Below are 16,752 nucleotides of genomic sequence, written 5' to 3'. Positions count from 1 at the left end.
AAAAACAAGAGTCAGCAAAGTGTTAACAAAAATAAAACCCTTTTTGCATCATTATTTTGGTAAAGCTTATCGAACCCAAAACACCACCTGTCACAAAGTAAAGTTAACAGCCAGTCGCTGGTGGGCACTGTGAGCAGAGCTGCCTGAGCCCATAATCAGTTAACCAGGAAGCCCCAGCGCCTTCGTACAGGGTCACGGGGCTGTGGGAGGTCCCAGCTCTGCAGCAGGAGTGCAGAACCTTTAAGGTCCCTTCCAACCCAAACTATTCTATGATACTATGATGCTTTTCTCTGCAAGGGAAGTAGAGCATTCCTCTGGGCTTGTTCTGATCTGCTGTTTATTCTGCCGCACCACTGGCCCAATGACATAGGCCACAGCTTGCTGAGATGAACAGGAAAAGGTGTTCAAATGAGAATAAAATCTCCAGTCATTCTTTTAAGATTACTAGCAATGGTGCAATCATAATCAAACTCTGTATGGATCCATAGAGCTCAGTTACAGAATCACAGAATTGTTAGGGTTGGAATGGACCTCTGGAGATCATCTAGTCCAAGCCTCCTGCCAACACAGGGTCACCTCGAGTGGGTAACACAGGGATGCAAGCAGGTGTGTTTTGAATGTCTCCAGAACGGGAGACTCCACATCCTCCTTGGGCAGTCTGTTCCAGTGCTCCGCCACCCTCAATGGAAAGAATTTCTTCCTCGTGTTGAGGCAAAACTTCTTGTATTTTAGTTTATGGCCATTGCTCTTTGTCCTGTCACTGGGCACCACTGAAAAGAGTCTGGCACCATCCTCTTGGCACCCACCTTTGGGATATTTATATCACAGAATCACAGAATATTCTGAGTCAGAAGGGACCCACAAGGATCGTCAAGTGCATAAGAGCCTCTCTGGAGACAGGCACAGTAAGTCTGGACATGCATATGAATATTTTGTCCATAATCTCCAGAATCCTTACATATATTTGCAATAACCCTATGGCAAGAAAGGTGTTAAAACCACACCTAGGCATAATCATGTTTGATCATTGCGTTTCCTTGAACAGCTTTACAGGTTAGTTGCCAAAACTTAGCTCAGGTTTCTGAACTGAAAGGTGCTATGTCCTGGCAGGTTTAAAGCAAGTAATATTTTACTAGTATCAAGAATTCAGGGCTCAAACATGTATAGGAGGGAGCAGCTGAAACTTGCAGATTCCTGAGGATCTGTTTCCTCTCTTAAGATGCAGCAGGTTGATCAACACCTCAAACCTCAAACTCCATGTAGCCTATTTATCATGGATAATCAAAACTATTATGTTTAATATAGGAAAGCCAATTTGGCATGTTAAACCCCCCTTTGACTCATAATTCTCCTCATTCTACCTTTTAACCCCATGCAACTAATTGCCAGAGTAATACCACCAGCACAGAGACAGGAGTGGGACAGCTCACATACCATCCACACAACATTGCTTCCTTCCAGCCCACAGTGGGCAGTAGTAGGGGCTGCTGGGCAGGACGTGGAGAAACTCTCACCTGAAAAACCAGGTTTCCTTTCAGTGCTCCACCACAGATCTCCCGTGACAGGCCTTTGGCAAACAAGTTGTTGTTCAGTGTCTCTGAGTTTCCCACCTGTGAAATGGGAATAGCACTTCCCCCCTTTCCAGAAGCACTTTGAGGATAAATACTGTAAATTCTGAGCTGGTCATGTTATAAGGTAGGTATCTAGATAAACACCATAACTGACCAAAAGAAACTTAACCCAATGGGAGAAAGGGGTATAGTCATGCTGAACTCGACTTCTTAAAAAAATATTAAGGGCTTTCCATTGCTGTTTACTGACTTTAGTAACAAGGCTAATGCATCATGACCAATTGTACAAAATACAGCTGAGAAAGAAATACAACATGCTCTCATTTTCAAGTTTTTCTTTTTGTAAGATTGAAAAGAGCAATGTTCTATTTGCATCTCAGTCTGAGAACCAGTTCACTGTCATCCACAGACAAAACCTTGGGAAGTCTTTCTGTATGACTTGGGCAGCCTGGCAGAGGAGCATGAAAGGCATCAGGACATTTGCGTTCAGAGACCGATTTCACAGTATCTAGATAAAAATGGAACAAACAAGCTATTAGAGTTGTAAGCTCTCTTAGCATTATTTTTTCAAATTCAGATGGAGAAATTACAAAGGTCAACATTTTTTAAAATCATAAAGCAAATGCAAAAATACTATGCTTAGAGGAAATGCAACGGGAGTCAGCATTGTCATCTTGTTTTGGAACCAAAAGAGAAAGAACAGCTGGTTTAGTGATTATCCAGTGCTTCTTCTTTAATTTTTATGAAGGGCACAGATTTGTGTGATTGCTAATTCTGCCTCTCTCACCTTTTACAGCTGTGTTTTACAGCTGCATTTTAAGGCAGCATTTTACGTAGCATAACTTTACTCACATCAGGAGTTATAACCAATGTACCCAGCAGAGAGGGATCCCTGGTGGCCTAGTGGTTAGCATGCAGGACTCTCACTGCTGCGACCCCGGTTCGATTCCTCGGTCCTCCAGGCAGATGGAGCCTGTTAGCCCTGTGAGGCCACCCATCTATGAGAAGGTCACTCTAAACAAAACCTACGTCCTGAGGACCTCACTGCCATTGTCCAAGATTGCTTGGCCCCGGCAGATGAACCTTAGGATTAAAGGGTGGGCTCAGTTCAGCGCAGGCTGTGTCTCACCTAAAAAATCCATTGCGCAGGCTTGAAAGGTAAAAGACCTTTCCCAAAATCTTCGTTCGCGAAGACTGCCCATTATATACCCGGCAGAGAAATCATGAGAATCTGAACAGACTGATCTTCGCAGGACCTGTATAATTTTTGATTATTTCCAGACATTCAGCAAGGTAGAAGCAGAGTCTGGACTCCTGTGAAGCACTTGCTGTGCATATTTTCTGAAAAAATTCTAATAAAGTTTTAGCTTTCTAAAATCTGCACTTTCATTTCTCTTTAGCAAAAAGCAATAAACTGCTGCTTATCTCTGCACCCTTTGAAGGAAAGTCTCCTTTGAGGCTTCTTCTTATTTACCAGCAGCTACCACACAGTCATATCCAAAACACCTTGAAATATTTTCTAAGAGTAGGGACCTGCCTGGTGTCTTAGACACTGCTGCACTGCAACTTCACATCAAATAGAGATGTTTGATGAAAACACTATTTAGCATCTGTGGTCTTCTTCCTTTTGCCCTAAATTAATTGAGATAATTTATCTCCCTATGTCCCCTCCTATGCTTTCCATTCTTTGGAAGGTCTAAGCTTGCGTTCCTCAAGGTTATAGGCTTGGGGGAACTTTTGTACAAGGAAGAGTGAGACTTATTAGAACCAGCTTGCATATATCCTCTATAATACCTACCACAAGGATTATGTATTATTCCCATATCAGTATCTGCATACAGATATCCAGCAACCACATACCATTTCTGAGTCACACCTATCTTTTTACCTCCCAGTACAAAGTAATAGCAAATTAACTACTGACTTTTTTCCTTTTTTTTTTTTTTTTAAAGAATGTAACTGCATGTTCTGGTGTGTCTTTCCTTAGATCTTCCTCAAAGTACATACTAAGAGAAAAATTCCATTCTTTCACTCCATTTTAGCTGTTAAAGTCATTCTTCATTACTGTAGTTTTTACCTTTATCTCTTCTCTGTCCTTTGTTTGCCTTTGATACTTGAGAGGGAAAAGTTCAGTCTTTCCTCACTGTGCAAACAGTTTCCATACCACGCTAACGGCACTCTGCTATCTGGACTTCTACAAGTAGATTGGGAGACTTGAGTAGCACCATTAATCATGACCTTTACAGCTCAGGTTTGAACTTGGAGGTTAGATACAAATGCTGACAAAACTCTGGAAGCTTTTTAATTGACACCACATGCGGGATTCATACTCTGTTAAGTTTAAATAGTCAAAATATTAAGATCTGCTCTCCATCACCCCAGCTGGCTGCCAAGACCATAGTTGTGGCAAGCAGAGTCTGTGGTGAGCAGTGCACAGCCAGGTTGCAGGATACAGGAGAAACCACACCAAAGATCAGCATCCATTTGAAATGTTGTTGCAGCCGGCCTTACTATTCTCACTAATATTCATGCAGTGTCACATGCCAAAACAGCTGTGAAACTATATATATATGTATATATATATATACATATATATATATATATATATGATACCAGCCCCAATGCAGTTGTGCCTTCTCAAGAAATCTTAGCCTTAATTTTGTATGTCTAGCGTCAGCAAGTCAAAGTTGCAAGGTAGTTTTTTTGACTTTCCAAAGACAAAATTATTAACCGGACTACTGCCATAAATATATTAAGTAACTTTAATGCTGCTTAGCATAAGTCTTTGTTATATACTTTCATCCATATACTCCAGTGTAAAGGTATTTTTTACAATATGAAGTATTTTTAAAAGTATATGGCTCTAGATAAAATGTTCACAAAAGGTCTCAATGCAATTAGAGAATTAGGAAAAAAAAAAATCAGACAAGAGTACAAAATCTTTGAAGAAAAAAAGATTCAGGAAACAGATAAAGGAAAACATCCCATTGCAGTAATTCCAGATGACCAAGTGGTTCCGCAGTCAGAAGGGCTGCCACTCAGTGCCGTGTCACCCATAAGAACCTGTCCTGCGTCAGCAAGGACTGCAGGGCACTGCTGGGGGTGGCTGCCTCTCAGAGATGCTTGTACCTGACAAGTTTGATAAAGCAACTTCCATGGCAGATACCGTTGTTGGCTCAAGGAGAATGAGTATGCCTGGGAATGAAGGAAATCCTGTCTTCCCTTACCCAGCCAATGCTGGTCTCTGCAGAATATTCAGGTGCACTGGCAGGATGTAGCGAACAAGTTGTTTTACAAATGACAGGGAGCTTTTATTCTCCCAAGTTATCTATTTGGCACTATTCACAACAGGAAAAATTATTTGCTAGCAGTATAAAAAAATTTCACCATCTGCAAAAGGACATGAGTGTTGGGGAGCAGAACACAACATTATCGTTTAGTTTTGCTAAATCAATTATCTATATATAATATTGCATGTCATTATACAACAGGATATTCAAGAAAGGCTCAATTAAACTTCATTCATGCGAAAAGCAAACTCCATAGTGGGAGGACCGCTTTGCATTCCACTGCTTTCAGTAAGATGTTGCACAGGCATCTGTCTAAATAAAAACACCTTTACAACACTGCAGGTTTAGAATGCAACAAATAACATACTGCAAGAATTGAGGTCAGACATTATTCACCATTTGGTAACATTCCATTCAAATGATATTGACTCACATAATACCCAACAAATGCAGCACTTTAAGTAACAAAAACAAATCTGTACTTTAAGGAAGTAAAACAGTGCAAATATTCCTGTTAAACAAAAATACACCATGTATATATACACACAACACAAATGCACTGTTTTGTTTTGCAGTATAAATAGATCTGATAAATAGTTCCTAAAACTAATGAACTACTGATTTGACAGTCCCAAACAGTTTTCATCTAGTATAGAACGTAATAAGCTTCAAGGATCAGAGGACCACAGCCAGATATGGCTACAAAAGAGTATCAAAAAATTTCACTGCATGGTTATTTAAAATATATTTTCTGTACATCGAAGTTAATAATACATATATACTAAGTTGGTATTTCAAAGTCAGCTCTGATCATGCGAAGAGCAGCACACAGAACATCCATGACTCTACAAGGAGCCTCAAGGTTGGACCTGTGTGGAGTGCACCATAATGCTGCAAGACACTTAAGGCCCAATCCCAGGACTTATCAAGAGGGAAGCTTTTTACCTGCCTATGCAGTCAACATCTTGGCTTAGTTTCCATTTTCTTCCTCTACTGATGTAGCACTGGAGTTCTGCTGTCTGCTAATGACATGTCTGTTTATCCCTGAACTCCCTAGTACCATACAATGAGTACACTTAAAATGCATACACAATAAAAGTAAATATTAGAAAGGGAAGAGATGGAAACTTGTTGAGGAAATCCTAATTAGGGGTTATTTGCATTTAAAACAGATTTTAAGCAGAAAAAAAGTCTTTTTGGAATTACAGTAAAACAGACAAGTAGCACTTAATTTGATTTGAAGTGGAACACATGGGTGTTAATCTCTCTTCAACTATTATTTAGCCTCCATCTCCTCAATGCCAAGGCTGTGCTGAAACCGTAACAAACAGCTGTTGCAAAGGCAAAAATCTAGAGAAGAAGCAGGGGAAAAAAGAAAAAAGTGAATCACACATTACATTGTTCTACAATTGTTTTCTATTCTAAATGAATATAGGAACACAAATGATTTAAAAGTTATCCCCCCCCCAAAAAACACTTAAGGTAAAGATAGGTTTGGGATCCTTTGAAGTCTCTTCAGGAACTTCCCTGTTATAACCCCATTTTACTACTACCCCATGTTACTACTTTACACTTGATTGCTTCAGAAGACGTTTTGGAATAGAATATTAAATAGAATTCCTGCAAAGTTATGGTACAAAGTAAACATGTATACATACTCTGTGTATTTCAGTTTTCTCTTATCTAGACTGATCAAACATTAATCTCATATTTGTTTCCAAGTGAATGTCTTTATCAGCAAACATCTAGGAAGACATCCCTCTAAATAGCAGAGCTCTTTTACTTGCAGAAATACAGAAACAACTCTAAGTCTGGCCTCCTCGACCAGATATCCAGTCATTAGAACAACTTCCTGAACAATACCAGGAAGTTGCTCTTGCTCAAGAACTGAATTGGACAGATTTGAACTGAAGGTCATGTCACAATGAAACTGAATACATAACAATGGTTTATGTCTCTTCGAAGATACAAATTCAATCATAACAACCTATACTTTGCTTTGCATACACATCTTAATTTGACAATTGAAGTTTTGAATAGATGCTACATCATAGAAATACGACCTGTAAAAAATGAACATATATATATTTCTAACCATGGTATATGAAAGTAATTTAAAAAGAATGTTAGTAACCTTTTATATTTTTTTGTCATGTAGTTTACAGGACCGTTTTAATGAAGTATTTCAAAGGATTACAAATTTTTTTCTGTGTGTTCTGACTCCCAAATATACACTTCTGCAAAAAATGCAAAGACACTAAAGACTACAGTTATCTGATTCACCATTTTCTAGCATCTCTTAATTGAAGATACTGAGGCAAGTTACAGAAGAGTCTCCTCCTCCCCTATCTTGACAGGTATTTGAGGGCTTTGAAGAACTGAATTCTTCCTTAAAAAAGTAGTACAGAAGGGGGAAATGGTCTCTTGGAGTCCCCAGTATCCTGTTCAGACAAAATTACTTAAGTGACCAGATATTCAGTGGGATCTGAACACACTAAACTAGGATTGAAGAGGTACACTTAAGGGTAGAATTTGAGATACCTGCTTAGTATAAAGATCTCCCTTAGTTCAGGCACAGCTATGAGATACCACCTCTGTCCTTGTGCCACATAGATCAGATGTGCTTGTGTGTTACTGGGAGGTGGGTCATGGTGAGGAACACGACTTGGAGACTGACGTGACCACTTCACCTCTTCAAACTGTTCATCTGTTTTTATCTTAAGATGAACTGAAGGTGCTTACTATGCAAAATTTATGGTGTACTTTTAAGTTTTAAGGACAACAGATACCCGAGGAGGGTTTGAGAAGCTTAATAAATACATATTGTTCCCTGAGGTATGCAAGACCCTCTGGATGGAACAAAAAATAAGAGCATTAGTTTTAGTACTTTAAGCTAAGCCTACATGGCATACCTCTACTTGCCCCTGAGGAGTCCAGCCAGGGAGAAAACTAGAGCCTGGTATATTTTCTGATTCAGCTATGCACACCCACATAAGCAGATACAGTGATTCAGTGATGATGCAACTACAGTAGGAAAAATGCATTCTGAACGTAGGTTATCAAGAAAAGCACTCTAATAATTGCCATAAGAGACCGTATGGCCCTGACACATAACTTTCATGTCTGATTTAATAAGTACGTATGTGGAGCTTCACAAAGATCTAGTCCAAGTTTTATTTCTCCACGGCATGTTCAGGACTATCTAAATGGTATAAAAAAAAGGCAACTGAAAATTTGAGCACAGGCTGTAGTGATCATATACTTAAAACACTATGGTGAAGAGTAGCAACTTTACACTGCAGTGAAGAGTAGATATCCCATTAGCTTATACCAATAGTTTTTACATGTTGCTATTAGACACTATTTGCTGCTCTCAAAGACAGTCATTTCTCTCACAGCTCCTCTTTCTACTCCATCTTGCTGTTAAGTTCCCAAGTTGAATGGCTGGCTACAAGGACTTACAACAGATTTCTGTTCCCCTGATACAAATACACAAAATACATACCGAAGCTGCTATGCTTATGTTATATTCATGACCAGTTAGAATCCTCTCTTGTGCAGTGGAATTGAATTTGCGGGGAAAGTGATGCAGAGATGTAGTTGCTGCTTGAAGTAGAAAAGCTCCAAAATAAAAGACAAAAGTAGCCCCATGGAAAATAAAATCCTAAAAAACAAATAACAGAATCAGTCTGGGCTGCAATCCGTATGTAATTCTTCTGTCTCAGTACGAACGAAATCCAACACTGAAACATGAAACGAGCACTGATAACAATAACTTTAGATAAGCTGTGTTAAATCCATGTGGGAGCTTAACCTGAACATGTTTTCACAGCTGCTTGTACTTATAAGCAACTCACTAACATTATTAGTGATAACGTGCAGCTCTCCCTCTCCTCAAACCTTACATTCTTTCAAATTAAGAGGCATGTGCTCATCTTTATGTCCACATGCCGACCTCTTAGATCCCTTTAAAGCTATTGCAGCTTACAGAAGTCTCCCTTCATACAGCTTAGACAAAAAAGAAGGGACGTACAGGCCAACTTTATCACATTTCAAGCAGTACAATATGATCTTGCAGCCCCCTACATCCCTTCTTAGCTATAACCAAAGCTCAAAAAATGCCCCCTCCGTGCTTAAATTTTGCTTCCGTGAATGCCCAGAGACACCTCAGCCTTGACACATGAAATTTACTTCCCAACATCAGAATACAAGACCTGAGGCATTTCCTCAACTCACTCTGACTTGGCTCTACCCAATAGTAAGTAATCTAAAAGTTCTTCATGACACTGTCTAATAAAATGCCTGAGATTTGAGAGGACAGGTGTTAGGATTTACTTTAAATATGCTTCTCTCCTAGCCCTCTCTATTCTCTCCTCTGTGGTGAATACTAACTGAATGTAAGGTTTAAACATCTAACTCTCATTTCAGGGTTCTATTACTGACACACAGGAAAAAGGTCTGGTGCTCAAGTATCTCTGCAGGTTCTATTTCAGAGTCCAATGTTCCAGCAGCAAGATCTAAGACATGTTCCAGTACAGTTTTAAAACATCAAAAATATTCTTCTGACATCTCCTCCTGTTGTTGAGTCTGAAAATTGCACTGATGTTTGCACTGCACTCAATTTCCGAGTCCATACAACGTGTACTTTGTGCCTATACCTATGTAGGTCTGCAAAAGCCACAGACACAATTTTTAAAATACACACAAGTATACGTATGCTTTTTGATGATGCTGATATCCATGATATACAGTCTATCTCCAGCATAATGAATTCTTTATGAACTTTAACTTCACTCAAGTGCAATGGATTACCAGCATGTCAAGAGTGAGAACCCAGGGTACACTATGTGTGCCCAGCACAGCAGCAGACAGCATTTATATGCACTAGAAATTACTGTGTGACATCCTTACCTACTGCCTGCCTGATATCAAAGTGAGAATGTGCTGCATTTCCCCATTTAGAAACACGTAGTTTTTTGGCAGATGTGAGATTTCCTTTTTATTGAAAGAATTTTCAAACCCGTGACTTGTTCCATATTTGATAGCAGCTAAAGCTACTTATCACACCCTCATCGGTTTTGATAAGTTACAATATAAGCTGCTACTACAGTTCCCCATTCCACTTAGATCAGGACTGACTGCATACAAGAGAGATATTTTCAGAAGACAAACTCTTTCATTTCCTTCATTCTCCTGCCAAACCCTCTAATTTCCTTCTCCTGGAAGCAATTACAGTGAAGCTATGTAGCATCAGTAAGGCTTCACGTTCACATGGTTATGGTTTCTGTGACCAAAAACCCCAAGATCTTATGAGGGAGAGTTTTTTGGTTTTTAGTAATTGTCAGCATGGTGCCTAACTCTCCCTTGCCTCCACACTTGTATAATCATTGGAACCTCATACAAAGTGTTTGCAAAATACTAACAGATCTGCATGATAAGTTAGTTCACATCTAATTTTGTAAATGAGTATGTTGTGAGTCAGGCTGTAAAGGACAGTATTTGTCATACCATCTGGTTTAATACAGTGATGTACAGAGTGATGTGACTCCATAAGGTCCATCTTTTTCACTGTGTAGCATCTTATTTTTTTAATATCTTTATTAGCATTAACGAATATATCCGTTACACTACGTAAGGTATTACTAAATGCAGAGCTGCATTTACCATAACAAAAATAGTTCTAGTGTTTCCAGTAATTAATTATTTATTTGCAACAGAAGGTAAAAAAAAAAATCTTGTGAAGTGCTGCTAAAGAATTTAGTGCCAACAAGTTACTGAACATTTGGGTACCCGAAAATAGTGGTCAAATGATCTATCTAGTCTTATTTTTGTTGCCAGTTGGAAAGGGCTGGGTTTTAGTTACCAAGTTAGAGATAAAATCATTCTTTCTGCATTTATTTAAGATGTTGACTGAGTTATGACAGCTTTTCAGATGAAGCTACAGATACAGCTTTTATGCAAGTTTTGTAGCAATTTCCTGACATAGAAAGTTTTCCAGTAATTTATTATATGCAAAGGGACAAAATGAACAGTACAACAAATCACTGCCAGTATCAAGTAGCCAATGTGTAACACACAATTGTCATAAGATGAAATTTGTTTAGCATTTTCAATCTATAGAAGGCTTTGTCCTTACCAAGCAACTCTTAAATAGATGCATGATTGTAAACTGGCAAACAGTTTCAATGAAACCCAGGACACTATTAATTTACTTCAGTTATGCACATGCTCAAGGGCTTTGTTGCATCATAATTTGTGAGGATGTTGCAGCATAAATCCCTGTAAAGGTCTCTGTGATCATAACTCATTATTAGCCTAATTACTGCCTGTATTGTGCTGGAAAGCTGATGCTGTATGTATGTGTACTCACAGTGCTAAAGTTTATTTTTAATAGAATCCAGTCTGTTATCACTGATAGGCTTTTAAGTTATCTGAGCTCCAAACTCATGAAGCTCTATGATTTGCTTTAAAGACCTTTTGTTTTAAGGGACTGTCCATGAATAACCTGAACAGATTCCACAGATGTTGATACTGAAACATGCAATTCCAGCTGTGATCAAGGAAAGTGTCAACAGGAAAACTAAGCCATGTAGGAGGAAGGTGAAGCTGATCAGCAATTACAGACAGCCATACTTTAGTGTTTTAGAAGTTGTAATCTTTTTAGATTTTTTTTAAAACTTCCATTCTGATCACAGTTTTGCCATCCCTTTTTACTCACTTCTAGTAATATGAGAGAGTGTGATATCATCTCATGCTCAACTATTTGAGTAAAACTCAAATGCTCAACTCAAAGTAAAAAACAGTTAATTACAAAAAAGAAGCACATAAATTAGCAGTCAATAACCTGAGGTATCCATATGGTTGACAAAACCAGAGCAAACAACTTCCCTTTTTTAATAGGAAGGTACAGTCTGTGAGAACTGCTGGCACAAGCCACAACAATCGATTACAGCAAGAATCGGGTTTTGTCTTCACAATGAGGAAAAGTTCAGCAGAGTATAATTATATCTGTAGTCTCACCAGGCGAACGTTAAGTCTCCTAATAAGAAGCTATATCATCCTGCAGGTTATTCTGTCTTTGACCACCTAAGGTCTAACAGCCACTCAGCATTGCTGCCCTAGTTTTAAGGAATCAACCCAGAAGTCACCCACGGACCTTCTTAGGAACTGGAGGGGACCTTCTGGGTGCTGAAGTCCAGTCTGTGGTATCTCAGGCAATCTCATCACAGAGAATGTTCACAAATGCATCCCTTCCTTTACAATATTAGATGTATCTTTCTACATCCCATTATTCACAGGGTGTTACTACCACTTTTTTAATACCAGAAAGTATTTTCTGATTTCCAGTCCACAATAATTTCTGGCCATTTAAACCAATTTGTTGTCATGCCTTGTTAAACTAGTTCTCTTCCCGCTGCTCACGCATTTTATGTGCTCATAGAGGACAAGTATATTCCTTCAAACAGTTTTGAAAGCTCCTTCAACCTCCATCATAAAACAAGTCCTGTATTTCCTCTGTCATCTTTGTAACCCTATTCTTTTTTCCAGTTTTGAATTCCTCCGTTTTGAAAAACTTTCCACTGATACAGAAAGCCAGTCATAAAGACTTTGGATCAGCACTTCTCATTAGATCATTATCGGTTTATAAAACAAAGAGAATCCTTAAATAAAGAAAAAATCTTACCGCCTGGTTCCAGTTGACAGCAATTCTATTTGCATAGCCAAAGAGGAACACAGAGAGGAACACAATGGACAGGAACCATGCAGTCACTGCTACAAACATGACCCATCCCTGCAGCAGTGGCAGTGGAACTCGGGTAGAAGCGACCAAAATCCAGACTATTGTTCCAAAAAGCTGCAAGGGAAGGAATACAGAGAATAAACTGAGAGATAATTCTTATTCAGTCCTTTCTGCCTAAGAACTGATATCACATGTTACACATCATCAGATTACTCTTAGAAACCAAGAGGAAACACTTCCAAACTACTCAGCCAAGTCCTTTTCTCAGAAATGATAGGCACTAAGTGGTGGTAGGACAAAGTCACTCTGAAATTCTTCTAAATTCTTAAAAATAGTCTTGAAAATGGAATTTATTGTGTGCTGCTGCTGCTGAAAATTTTACCCTTACTCTCATTTTGAGGAAAATATAAGAAATGTGAAGCAAATCTATCTACATATACTAAAATTGGCATGAGAAAGATGTACTTCAGATTTTGATTCAATCTCATACTATTTAATTTAGTAGTCCTAATCAGATGAGATATAGAAAAGATCTCTACTTCTCTTTTTCAATGTATTTGTAATAATAAACTGAAAGAGAACACACTAAGCAATAAAGTGAAAGAGAAAACTAGAATACACAATAAGGCATGTTGTAAAGATTAGAAAAATATACAGCTTTCCAGAATCATCATAACTTGAGGAAGAATTCAGCACTGCCAATTTTCATTTCAGCATATTGATCACAGTGAATGAGTGAGAGGGACACTGTGCTATGATGGACTGATGGAGAATTTATGTACTATATGACTTCGCTGGTTTAATCAACTCTTGGTGTAAGGAAGGTTCCTTACACCTTGTTTCTTTCTGCCAATCCTGCCCCTTAATAAAAAAAGGATAAATGGAGTGAATCACAGTTGTCATTTGAAGTATGTTCATTTATTAAAGATTTAACTTCATAATCCAACCTGCTGAATAGTGACAACTACAATCAATTTCCAAGCAAGTTACTTCTCTCCTGTTTAAATTCTACAGATTTACAACCAGGAAGTCAGTGGTTACATTTTCAGATTCAGAGAATTTTCTTTTGTATCAAGGTTGGATGACAGATACCTTTTAAAAAATGCCTGGTATAAAATTAGTTAGTTCCTCTCTCATGTTACTTTGCAGCAGCACATACGTAAAGATGCATTGTAAGTCTCAGTTCAAAGCTCCCAAGGGTTTATCTATTAGCGTTCAAGTTGTTCTCTAGGGTTCCTTTTTTAGCTGCTGTGAAGAACCAAACTTTCTCTAGTTTCACAAGACTGCAGGTGCAAGTCTGTTACTCAGTGACCAGATAGTGATGAGCAGTTAGGAAGCAGAAAGGATATCAGAAAGTGTCTGTTAAACAAAAAAACTGAGTCACGTGAAATGTTTTCAGTATTCTGAATGTGCAAACTTGCAGGGTTCTTTAAAAATAAATTTAGAAATGTACTGTAGAGACTGCTAATCTCAGCGCTCACTATTGTGTTATTTCACACCACACCTGTCCACTTCAGCTCAGCTGTCAGATATACAATAGGTGGGCCAACCTAATTAACCTTTTGTTCCTACTGACTCAGGGCCTGATTTAGTGCCCGGACTTGTGTTTTGAGCTCCTTGCTCAGGCGGAGCTTTATAGCTTGCGGGGCGGGATCCACCTCACAAGCAGCATTCTGCTCTGACCCCGAGAAAAAAAAAAAAGTTAATAAAATCAGTTCTACGGAGTTGGTTTTTTTCCCCCTCTTACTAATCAGTACAAGGGCACTGCAGAGCCTCATACATGGCCTTAGCTCAAAGGTCTCAGCCCTGTGTACACCAGCGAGGACTTACACGTACATGACATTGAACACACTTGTAGGAGTCTGCACAGGACCAGTAACGCACGCGCGCAGGAAAAACCCGGTGTAACTCCATGGTGCATTTTTGGGTCTGGGTCACTCAGTGGCTTGAAGTCCTCGACAGCTCAAACAGCCCCGCGAAAACCATCTCGGCGGGGCCGAGCTGAGCGGACCCGCCGAGGCCGGGTCCCGCTGCCCCCCCGGCCCGGCCCGGCCCGGCCCCCGCACCTGCCCCGCTCACAAAATGGCAGGTGAGGAGCGCGGGCGGCGCGGAGCCGCTGCTCGGCCGCCCCGGGGAACGGGGGGGCCGCGGAGGGCAGGGCAGGGAAGAGCGCGGGAAGGCGGTGGCCGCTTCCCCCCTCCCCGAACTCCCCCGCGCACTCACGATCTCCAGAAAGATGACGGCTCCCGAAAAGGTGCGCAGGATCTCCAGGCCGGAGGGCAGCGTGACCCGGGCAGGCGGGAAGTAGGGAGCGGGGTTGGGAGGCGGCGGCATGGACGAGGCTGCCCTGGGCAACATGCTGCCGCGGCGGCGGGTGCGGTGCCGAGCGCGGCGGGGCGGCCCGAGCCGCGGCCGGGTGGGCGAGGGGGCGGGGGCGGGGGCAGGGGCAGGTGCGGGCGGGTCGGTCCGCGCCTCCTCCCGCCCCCCGCCCGCCCCGGGCCGGCACCGCCCCGCCTCGCCCGCACCCGACCTGGGGCCGGGCCGTGCCCGACCGGTGCTTGTCCGGCTTCCCCGGGAGCGCAGCGCTCCGCATTCACAAGTCCTGAATCAGTCCGTGATTTCCTAATGCCGGCTTGCAAAAGATTGTTATTTACCTTCTGGTTACAGATATTTGGGACTTCGAAATTACGAGGTTGCACTTTTTTTTTTTTTATAGGAACCTTTGGAAAGGAACCTTGCCCATTCAAAATACTGAAAACATTTCGTGTGTATCTTCTTTTCGTTCAGACTGGCTCAACCATGCACAGCTGCTTAAAAGTAATAGAAAATGTTTGTTTGTAAAAGTTTTGGGTAGGGAAAGGTCTAGAAAGGCACATGTTCCCCAGACCACTAATAATGCATTTTTTCTTATGCTTCTTTGTATAAACATCTTCCCCAGATGAAGGATGTGGCACTAAGCAGCAGTTTTGTTATTTCTCCCAGACTGGTTTAGGATGAGGTGTCCTGACTATGGGATGACTGAGCACTGTTTCACCCCAGTGTTAAACCGTGCAGTGTTTCTGGGTGTTTATCCACAACATATATAGCTGTGATTTTATGGATTACATTTTACAAAGGTTTCATGCAAGCATAACAGCAGCTCTGGAAGTTGAGCTAGCTCGGGTGTTAGGACTATATTCTGTTATGTTTAGATGCATGATGTTTCTGGGATGTGCCTTTGTCATGGCAAGAAATGCCACAGCCTGATGCCTGTCTTCCCCACCCCAATCCAAGCTCTAGGTGGAGAGCAGTTGACTCCAGTAAACACAACTCATCCATGCTTCTACCATACCTAGTACATAAATAAGTTTGTGATGCTTTTAAGATGCAGTAAAAGCTGCTTGGCTTTAAAATGTGGCTTCTAAAGGAGGAAGAAGCAACAGTTTGCATTCTTTATTTTACTCTCTTCATCCCCATGCCTGTTGTAGCTGGATGCCTCTTGCACTTAAGTAGGAGATATGGGATTGAATCCCCATTAGGCTGAGGAAGGCACTGAGCCCAGCCTTCCCTCTTTTCTAAGTGCTTTACCCCATCAGTTACTCAATAAGATAATATTTCTCCTCTAGACCTATTTTAAAAGTGAACCTTGTGTCCCATCCATCTATCTTCAGGAAAGGACTTAGGCTGTGGAGGTGTATGCCTACAGGACCTGATTTGGGTGTGTTTTGAAAAGGAATGGGATTCAGACTTGTGCCTAAGTGATTAGGTGTAGGTGGTTTGTTCTTGGGGTTGCATTCTGGAGACCATATGTCCAAGTAATTTCACAGTCTGGCCCTAAATCTGTTGAGACTGCCCTGCAGAGGGAGTAATCTCAGTGGGTGGAAAGCTGGGTTGATCAGTTTATGATTCAGAAGGAGAACTGTGGTTGTCCTTATCTTATACAAAGGAAGTACAAATAACACTTGGTCATAAACATCTCCAGTGTTATTATCCAGCTGTGCAATTAATCTGTGTGAACTCCAGCAGCACTGGATTTTACTAATGATTACATACCATGTGCATTCACTTTTTCTTGCTTATAAATACCATTCCTTTTAGTCTGCACATTCTTTTTAACACTTCTTTTCTAGAATTTTAGTAGGTTTTTACAATAAAGTCTAAATTTCAGTGG

At 40.5% G+C, this 16,752-nt stretch overlaps 1 protein-coding gene across 1 annotated transcript; it reads right to left on the bottom strand.

Annotated features, from left to right (window-relative positions):
* Nucleotides 1–3,491: 3,491 nt before the first annotated feature.
* Nucleotides 3,492–15,029, bottom strand: MAL2 (mal, T cell differentiation protein 2). Its single transcript, XM_027684510.1, has 4 exons — nt 14,826–15,029; nt 12,546–12,716; nt 8,367–8,525; nt 3,492–6,211 (listed from the first exon to the last, which is right to left on the bottom strand). The coding sequence occupies exons 1-4, from the start codon at nt 14,958–14,960 to the stop codon at nt 6,131–6,133; spliced, it is 546 nt and encodes a 181-aa protein (XP_027540311.1). The 5' UTR covers nt 14,961–15,029; the 3' UTR covers nt 3,492–6,130.
* Between the last annotated feature and the right edge of the window lie 1,723 nt (nt 15,030–16,752).

The sequence above is a fragment of the Neopelma chrysocephalum genome, unplaced genomic scaffold, assembly GCF_003984885.1.
Source record: "Neopelma chrysocephalum unplaced genomic scaffold, ASM398488v2 Primary Assembly neopelma1_66, whole genome shotgun sequence".
NCBI lineage: Eukaryota > Metazoa > Chordata > Aves > Passeriformes > Pipridae > Neopelma > Neopelma chrysocephalum.
The sequence above is the reverse complement of the archived record's forward strand: the minus strand, read 5'-3'. Positions and strand labels throughout refer to the sequence as shown.

Coding starts and splice junctions, on each gene's coding strand:
- MAL2 (XM_027684510.1), bottom strand. CDS start 14,960: ATGTTGCCCAGGGCAGCCTCGTCCATGCCGCCGCCTCCCAACCCCGCT. Junction 12,717..14,825: donor CCGTCATCTTTCTGGAGATC/GTGAGTGCGCGG, acceptor CTTCCCTTGCAG/CTTTTTGGAACAATAGTCTG. Junction 8,526..12,545: donor CTGTCAACTGGAACCAGGCG/GTAAGATTTTTT, acceptor TTTGTTTTTTAG/GATTTTATTTTCCATGGGGC.